The 9,126-nt window shown below is 59.2% G+C and overlaps 2 protein-coding genes across 2 annotated transcripts in view; one reads left to right on the forward strand and one right to left on the reverse strand.

Annotated features, from left to right (window-relative positions):
- VOLCADRAFT_88966 (uncharacterized protein) overlaps positions 1-6,621 on the forward strand; it is a gene marked incomplete at both ends in the record, with an annotated part of 9,659 nt that extends 3,038 nt beyond the window's left edge. Inside the window, 4 exons of the mRNA XM_002948476.1 lie at positions 13-906; positions 1,523-2,586; positions 3,289-3,455; positions 6,571-6,621. Of these exons, the coding sequence (XP_002948522.1) occupies positions 13-906; positions 1,523-2,586; positions 3,289-3,455; positions 6,571-6,621 (2,176 nt within the window). The remainder of the gene's footprint in view (positions 1-12; positions 907-1,522; positions 2,587-3,288; positions 3,456-6,570) is intronic.
- Positions 6,622-7,922: 1,301 nt separating this feature from the next.
- The window catches only part of VOLCADRAFT_116921 (uncharacterized protein), a gene marked incomplete at both ends in the record, with an annotated part of 12,198 nt that continues 10,994 nt past the window's right edge, over positions 7,923-9,126 (reverse strand). Inside the window, one exon of the mRNA XM_002948605.1 lies at positions 7,923-7,943. Within this exon, the coding sequence (XP_002948651.1) occupies positions 7,923-7,943 (21 nt within the window). The remainder of the gene's footprint in view (positions 7,944-9,126) is intronic.

The raw sequence follows: 9,126 nt of genomic DNA on the forward strand, positions 1-9,126 counted from the left end.
GCTACCCGGCAGCGGCGCTGGCCTGGCGGCGTTTGGTGCGTGCTTTCTAGAGGAGCGTTTCATTTGCGCGGGTGAGGGCGCCGAGCGCGAGGAGCTCTACGTGGGCGGCCGCGGTCGCGGTTACAAACGCCGCAAGATCCTCAACCCAGATGCCCACGGCGTCGATACGGAGCAAGTCGGGGCGGTGCTGAACGCCATGGCGGCGGCGCTCGAGTGTGCCGTACTGCTATGCAAGGTCCTATCGAATGCCTCCGTGGACCCGCCACCGCCGCCGGAGGGGGAGACGGAGGGGGAGCGGCAGGAGGGAGGACATCCGCAGCTTGGTGGTGGTGGTGTGGGCAAGTCACAGCGATTGCCGCCGGGTGGTGGTGGTGGTGATGATGAGGGGAAGGAGGAGGAGGAGAACGACCGTATGTTTGGGGGAAAGGCATCATCGACCGCTGTCGACGCCATGGTAAGCGGAGGTAACGGCGGCGGTGGCAGCGGCGGCGGTGCTGCACAAGCGATGGCGGCGGTCGCGCTCAAGAGAGAGCAAGGTAGCGAGCTGATGGCGCCGCCGCCGTCAGCTCTTCCTGACGCAGCCCTCGGCGGGGCTGGTGTCGGCTCGCAGGCGGTGCCGCTGGCACAGGCTTTCCGGCAGTTGTTAGAGGCGCGGTACGGCACGACGGAGTGCACGACGTCAGCGGCGGCGCCGCTGAGGAAGGCCGAGCCTGTTGCGGCGGCTGAGGAAGGTGATGGCGCCGGGCCGGGGATGCCGGCTGTGAAGGCTTTGTCAGCGGCGTGCGGCCAGATTGGCCATATGGCTCGCAACTTGACGACCTTGCTGTCGCTGTTGCTGCCTGTGTGCCCTGGCGGCGGAGATGAAGTCCGGGACTCCGTTCGGCAGCTGGGATACCCCTGTCTGAGGTGAGGTGTGCGGGTGCAGGTGCGGTAGTCGGTGCGGGTGCGGGTGCGGGTGCGGTAGTCGGTGCGGGTGCGGGTGCGGTAGTCGGTGCGGGTGCGGGTGCGGTAGTCGGTGCGGGTGCGGGTGCGGTAGTCGGTGCGGGTGCGGGTGCGGTAGTCGGTGCGGGTGCGGTAGTCGGTGCGGGTGCGGGTGCGGTAGTCGGTGCGGGTGCGGGTGCGGGTGCGGTAGTAAATCGAGCGTGGTGGCCGAGGAGGGTGCCGTCGTCATCGTCATCATCGTGCTGGTAAATCACCCGGACCCCCCCCCCTGGGATTGCGCCTGGAACTCGTTACCGCGGCGCTACCGCTTCCTTTCACAACAGGTTACCTTTCTTTTGCACTTCGCGCCGGGCGTATCTAAGGGCCAGGCAGCTGGCCCCTGGCCCCTGGCCGCCCCTTTCGCGCCTCGCATCACTTCTTTGTACATCGCACCTCTCACAGGACTTCACACATTCACCTGGTTCGTTTTACGCTCATCCTAAGCCCCACTTCAGCATTTACATTACACAACCCTTTCCCCCTTTTCCCCAATGGGCCCCCCTGGACCGCCGTCGGCGCGCCACTTCTTCCCGTCGGTCAGGTGGCCCCGCATGAATGTACGACTGCCCGTACTGGTGGTGGATCAGGACTGTGAGCTGCTGACGGGCCTGCTTGAAGATCTCACCAATATTACCGCCGAGGTTGGCCGCCGTACGGAAGAGGAGTGCCGTCAGCGCGACGGCGACGCCAAGCGCGACGAGAAACGACGGCGGCGGCAGGAACAGGAGCAGAAGGATGCGGAGCGGCGGCAGAAGGACAAGGACCGGCGGCAGCGGGATCGAGACAGGGTGAAAGCGATGAAGGAGGCGGAGCTGGCAGCAGCGGCAGGCGGCGGCGGTGAGGTTGACGGCGGCGGCGAGGCCTATGAGTACGGCGTCGATGGCGGCGGCGTGGGTAAGACGGCGGCAACAGAGGTGGAGGTGGCAGCAGGAGGGCAGGCGGCGCCGAAGGTACGACTTGTACTCCGTCGGGGGGGTATCGGAGGCGGAGGCGGGGAGCCGCCAATGCACGGAAGTCCAACAGCGGCAGCAGCCGACGTCGACGCAGCCGGCGTTGCGCCACAGCGGAAGCGCGCGCGGCCCAGCGGCGACGAGGAGTACGACGAGGAGTACGACATGCGGGAATATGGGGCCCCTCAATCCACACGGGGTGATCCCGTGTTTGCCGCCAGGTTTGCGGCAACCGGTAGGCCGCCGCAGATGCAGCTGGGTACGGCAGGAGGCATGCCGTACGGTGCCAACGGTTTGGCTCTGGAGGATTTACCCGTCAACGAGGAGGACGCAGCGGCGTTGCTCGGACTGCAGGTCCCACGTCAGAGGCGCTCGACACGGCCTGTACGGCCTCGTACACCGACGCCGCCGCCAGATGTCTTGAGTGAGCGGGTGAGAGCCGCCGCGGCCGTCGCTGCCGCTGGTCCTGTGGCGCCGTCGCCGCCAGGTCGCCTGCCCAGTGCCAGCGGTGGGGCCCCTGCTGCCGCCGCGGCTATCGCCAGCGGGGGACCTCCTGGCGGCGGCGGTCGACGTCATCCCGCATCATCACTGCAGCTCCGTCAGGGAGCCCCGACTGCCGCCGCCGCCGCCGCCATGTTCACAGGGCAGGGGCCCGGTGGGTACGAGGTTGAAGATGATGACGATCCCATGATTGGGCCGCCGGGAACTGCTACCGGCGGCGGCGCCGGCGGCTTCTCTCAGCATCAATACCAATACCAATATCAGCAGCAGCAGCAGCAGCAGCAGCGGCCATTACCGCAAGCCCACGGGATGTCTATGGGCTCCGGTGGGGCCATGCCGCCGCCTCGGCAGCTGCAGCAGCACCCACAGCAGCAGCACCCACAGCAGCAGCAGCAGTTTCCATGTAGTTACGGAGAGGTACCCCCCTCCCCTGCGCGGCGGCAGCCGATGGCGGCGGCCCCCTCGGGCGGTGTGCCGGGCCAGCCGCCGCCGCCGCCGTCATCAGCGTATGGCATGACGAGCCCGGGCGCATCTCGAGTAATGGCAGCGCAACAACAACAACATCACCACCAGCAGCAGCAACTGGAACGATTGGAGCAACTGGATCAACAGCAATACCAGCAGCAACAACAACAACAACAGCGCGTCCAGCACCACCTAGCACAGCAAGGGTACCCGCACCAAGAAACCTACCCGCCGAGGCAACAGTACCAACAGCAGCACCACCACCAGCAACATCAACAACAACATCAACAGCAGCAGCAGCAGCAGCAGCAGCAGCGTATGGAGGCGGCGGCGGGGGGTACGGCGTACCATTCCCTGCAACACCAGCACCATTTGCCGCCCCATGCGGCAGCGAGAGCAGCTGCGGCAGCTGCTGCCGCCGCTGATAGTGAGGCTGAGTACACGATGGCTGCGGCCGAGAGTGAGGCAGAGTACATGCGGGCCTATTCGCAGCAGCACCAATTCCATAGGACCCAACAGCAGCAGCAGCAACAGCGACCTCGTCAGATGCAGCTGCAGGTATGCCTGTCTGTGTGTCTGTAGGTTTAGCAACAGACTGGCGAGGGTGAACCCCCCCTGCAGTGAACCTCACCGGCGCGAGCGCCATCACAATTTATATGCCGCCATGATTGTATTTAAACATCAATATCTTTAAATTTTAATAAATATTACGTTTTCCAGCCTTAAAAACCCTTGAAACCTAACGAAGTTCATGGGGCCAAGCACCCAGGCGGGCCCGCTCCGGAACCATTGAAGCGGGACAGAATCGGTGGGCCCACATTAAATACCCCCTGGCACCCCTCTTACCCCCCTCTACCCCCTCGTCTCCGTCTCTGTCTCTTCTCCCAATCTTCCTACCCTTTCGCGAGTGGCTCCCACCTAGCGTTGAGCCGCAGCGCGTGGGTGGCGATGTTGGGGTGCGAAAAGAGACGGTGGTGATGGTGGTGGGGTGGTGGGGTTAGTGGCGGTAACGGGGCGGCCGTACGGATCCGGGAGCAGCTGAGCTGTGCTGCTGGTCTCTCCCTGCCCGGCACATGGCGGCCGTACAAGTGCTGTTGAACAGATGAACAAATGAATGAATAAATGTTTTATCATCTCGCGATGTGTGAGGACTTGTGACAGTGACTGACAAGTTCTTCATCCCCTACGTCTTCCCCGAAGGGGTTTCCATTCGGGGATGACGAAGAAGATGACGAAGACATTCCCAATCCCCACGATAAGATTGATTAGTTGTCGTAATATGTATATGTATTTATATATGTTGTATGTATGTATGTTGATGCGGTGGTGATGCTAATCCTACGTTGCTGCAGGTGGAGCCACGTCAAGCCGTCGCCGCCGCTGAGTCGTACACGAGCCTTACACAGCAGCAGCTGCAGTATCAGCATCAACAGCTGCAGTACCAGCAGCAGTACAAGCAACAGCAGTACCAGCAGCAGTACCAGTGAGAATGTACGTCAGGGCTGACGGTTGGTTGCCAAATCGGATCCTTCCAGAGGCCCGAGGATGTGTGTGGATGTGGATGTGGGTGTGTGGGTGGTTGTGTGGGTGGGCGGTGGAGGAGGTTGCCAAGTCGTCACTCACCAAGGTGGGGAGGGGAGGGGGGTACCACAGCGAACCTCTTGACGGTGGTGGGGTGGTGCTAGGGGTGCTAGGGGGGATGGTGGGTGTTGTGGCGGTTGCAGGGCTGGAAAACATTCAAGACACGTATGTGTGTGTGCGACTTGTTACGCCTTACTGATGAGGCTGCGGGCGCCGCCCTCACCGCGCACTCCCGATGTGCGTGTGTCGAGTGGGGGCCGTGGGTCTGGATGTGGGTGGGTCGGTTGGTTGGTTGGTTGGCGAAGGTGCCGGTGCAGGGTGCAGGAGAGGTGGGTGTGCCACCAGCATGCGCAACTATCACCACTACACGACACCTGCAAAGTAGTTGATCTGCGGCTACCTGCGGTCATGGGGGTTCTTAGAGTTTCGGAGTTTCGGAGTTTCGGAGCTGGGTGTCCGTTCAGAAATCAAAGACAGACAGACGGACAGACGGACGGACAGGCAGACAGACTCAATCGTGCTCTTCATCGACCAGCTGACTGCCTGGCTGTCTGTCTGGCGCGCCCTTTGAAGCTCCTGCTCTACTTTTATATCCGTGAGGAGGCTTGGGATGGATTTGACCAGCCCCCGTATCGAGTCGTGCCGACCTAGCGAGCCGGTTACCGCCATTTGCTGTTTTAAAATTTTCTTAACGTTATGATGAAAGGTAGATGGGAAGCGACGGCAGATGGCGTGTGGTGGTGGGGGGGGAAATCAGGAGTGCGTTGCAAGCTGGTGTGGATGATGACTCGTTGTTGAGTTTTGGGTTGGGCGCTCGCACTGCACCGCCGGCGACTCCAACCGCACGACCCCGGCTGGTAGTGAGGAGGCCGTGCAGGAGTCTCTCTCGACTGGGGGGGTCCCGTGAAGAACCTCGGCGTGTGTATGTGGGGGGAGGGGGTCTTTGAGTTGCCTGTCCACGAGGAGAGACGAGTGGACCGGGCCCCGTCCCGGCCCCTACTAGCAACGTATGCCCTCTCTCGTGAAGTGGGGGGGCTTGGAGGAGCGGTTTCCGCTTAACCCTTTTGACCCGCTTAACCCTTTCACCCCTTTCAGTAAGGTAGAATTACCCTTCTTCGGGGAAGGTGATGGGAGATCAGGTCGAGGCTTTCAAATTTCTGGGAGCTCTCGGCTCCAAGAATGAGTGTTAGTAAAAGTACGACGGCACAGGCTGGTCGGTACGGCATGGCCTTATGTGGCTTCGGGGCGGCAACATAGAACGCGCCCATGTGTCAGGCATTGGCGCATTTGGTTGGTGTGTTTGCATGTGTGTGCTTGTGTGCCGTGGTTTATGTGTGGTTTATGGGAAAAGGAAAGGGCTCCGTTGTGGGAAAAGCGGACGAGCTCGTCTGAGAGTTGTGGCGGGTGGTTGGGACGCGGCGGCGGTTGCCGGCTGTCTGCCTGCCTGAGCCCTGCCTGGGCGAATCAGTGTGTCACATCATCGGTCACGCACGGGGAGGAGATGGGCGCGCGCGCTTTGAGGATTGCCGGCGTTGTTTGATTCCCCTGTCCTATGATTTCACCGCACCGCACAGCGGAGGTGTTTTGTTTTTGTGCAAAACTGAAGGCCGTGAGCGAGCCGTGTGTTGTGTGTATTTACATATGCTGGACCGCTATTTTCGTGAAGATTGTGGTGGTGGCGGTTGGTTCGGGGTGTTGAACACGACGTAATGCGGCGCGGTGCGGGTTGTTTCGCTACGGTTGCTGTGTATCGTGTTTCGAAGGCCGGTGGTCCGTGTCTTGTGATTTGCCGCTTCTTGGTCGCCTCTGTGCGCCCCGCCGCCCTTGGAGTACCCGGCTTCCGTGCACGGCCGCCATCAGTACGTCAGTAAAGAGAGGAGGGGAGAACGCCTGGCTTCTATGCCACAAGCACAATCACATACAGCATAAGCATCGATATGCTTTAAAAGGAATGTCCGTCCCGTAAACGCGCGAGAAGTGTGCTGATCGCTCAGATTGCCTGAACAGCTCTAAAGGACTTGGTTAGCCATGCCGAGATGGGTGCACGACTACCCCGCCTCCTTATCCATCCTCATCTCCTTCCTCTGCGCAGCCTGTCTGTACACAACTCGCCGTCCACACGAACGATCACCGACAGCAGTAGCAGCGGCCATGCGCTGCTTACCCACTACTGTAGTTACTACGCCAACACGAAAATAAAACAGTTTTCCTACATTCATCGTAAGAGCGTCATTTATAGCTATGGAAACAGTGTTATAGCCGCACCCCACGTCACTCCTGCTGCATGATATTCCGAGTAGTCACCGAGCACCACAAATGAATTATATAATATATATCAACAACATCTCGAACAAGTCCTCCGAGAGGTGCGCTCGCACACCGCCTCCTCGGCCTCCACCACCACTTCGGCGGTGTGACGTAGTAGAGTGTGCAAGTGCCCAAGTGCCGTACCTCAAAGAAGCAGGGGGAAAGAGGTCAGCAATCGGGACTTCCACTCTTCCTCACCCACCACCCGACCTCGGCTTCCCCCAGCTGTCCCTGTATACACACGTCACCTACTACTGTGCGTCTTACGTGTACGGCATGTACACGCTAACTTCCGCCGTAAAGAAGCCTTGCCCCAGGCACGGGGGAGGACTTATATGTAATAGCATTAAGAAAAACCACCGGCCCCATGTCCAAAGTTGCCAGCTGCTAAATGGGCATATATCGGAATTCCAGGCAGACCGCAATCCCCACGACCAAAATTACCAGAATAACCAAAACAAGCAAACAATACCCAAAATAATGGTCCCCGGTTAGCAGTCGGTCGTACTGATAATAAATAGCCCTCGGTCAACAAGCACCTCGCAGTCGGGACTGCTATTCTGCCGTACAGTTAACTCTATCGTACAGTTCGCGCAACATCGTGTTTTGTGTTTTTAATTCATCCCCACAACAGCCATAGCCGCAGCAACCACACCTTTTATGTCCATGCACCCCCTTAGACACACCTCTACCAAATTCTGGTCACTGCTTTTTGTAACACAGAACAACATAGAGGCCCGCAACAGAGAGAAATGTGCAGGTTGTGTGGATAACCCTAAAGCTCAACCACCCGCCGCAACTCGGTTATAGTTACGGTTATCGTTACGGGTATAAGTGCGGTAATGATAACGGCCAAACACATCACTCAGCAAGTATGGATTAGCACTTCAGGTCTGCATGAGCCGGGAACACCCCCACTCCTCCCTCCCTCCCTCCCTCCCTCCCTCCCCCCCTAGGCTGGGGATCATCCGGGAACAGCGCCTCCGAAGCCCCAGACGCCGCCGAGGCCGATTGCTCGCCGCCTCAGTTCTCTTTCTGCCCACAACTGCCCAGCGCAGTCCAGAGGAACGAGATCGCATGTCGCCATGCCGTACAGACACATAGCAGCGTGCACAGGCTATTGCTTGTTCACCTCGCTTATCCGACGTGGGCACGGAGCTGTTCACATGGAAATGCAGTACATACACGTGGAGTAGGGTGCCCCTCTCGCAGGGGAGAGCAGGGAACTGTCTGCCTCGGGAAAGGGAAGCTATACCACCCTGTAACAACATACACGTGTACGAGTACGGCGTGTACGGTACAACACCTGATGGTCTGTTCATCTCATCTATTGCTGCTTCCATCCTCCATTCTGCGGAGCACTCGCAAATTCCATCCCACCCCATCCCAACCGCAACAGTAACCCCCTTCCCATTCTCAATAACCAAGCATTGCACAAGATGCAGATAATGCTGACGAGGAAAAGATTCCAAGTCCGTGTATCACTGGCTGTCACATAACTGCCCTTCGCAACACACACACACGTTAACATACCCGTGCCTTGCGGTGCTGCAAAGCGCATACATACATACATACATACATACATACATACATACATACATACATACATACATACATACATACATATGCAAGGGTTTGGCACTACTGGTAAGGCGCGACCATTTCCCCCGGGAGATCCCGGGATCGATACCCATTAGGGTCAAAAGTCCTTCCGATGGTGGAAGGCATTGCGCCCCTAGTTGATGGACGGTGGTGACCTGGGATAAAGTTAATCTGCGAGCCGTCTAGGAATGGAGTTGGGCCGCTGTCGACCCGGCAGATTCCGTTGGATGCTGGTGGTGGTTGCGGAACCTGAGCGATCCACTGAGAAGTTGACTAGGGTGACTGGATGAGGGTGCCCCGAAATACCGGGGAAGGCAGGGTTTCGCAGGGTAGCTGCCACGGGCGAAGATACACCCCCTGTTTCACACATCATACATACAGATTAGGCAGGCAGACAGGCAGGCATAGAGATGCACATGACAAGTATTTGCAGTACCTTTTCCGCTCTCCCTCTCAACGAAACGAATAAAACTACTTCGCCGCTGTCATCACCGCCATCACTCAGCGGTGGCGACCCCTCCCAGTGCGCCGTTAGAAACTCTAGCCACACCCCCCAGGGGACCACCAACACCACCGCCACCGCCACCACCGGCAGCAGCCGCAGCCACAGCCGCAGCCACCGAAGGGGTTGCGGTTGCGATCCCATTGTTGTTGTTGTTGTTGGTGGTGGTGGTGGTGGTGGTGGTGGTGTTGCTGAAGGTGGTGCGGCTCCTCCGGTCCTCAGCTGCCGTCCTCAATG

The sequence above is a fragment of the Volvox carteri genome (genome assembly GCF_000143455.1).
Source record: "Volvox carteri f. nagariensis unplaced genomic scaffold VOLCAscaffold_10, whole genome shotgun sequence".
In the NCBI taxonomy this organism is placed as follows: Eukaryota; Viridiplantae; Chlorophyta; class Chlorophyceae; order Chlamydomonadales; family Volvocaceae; genus Volvox; species Volvox carteri.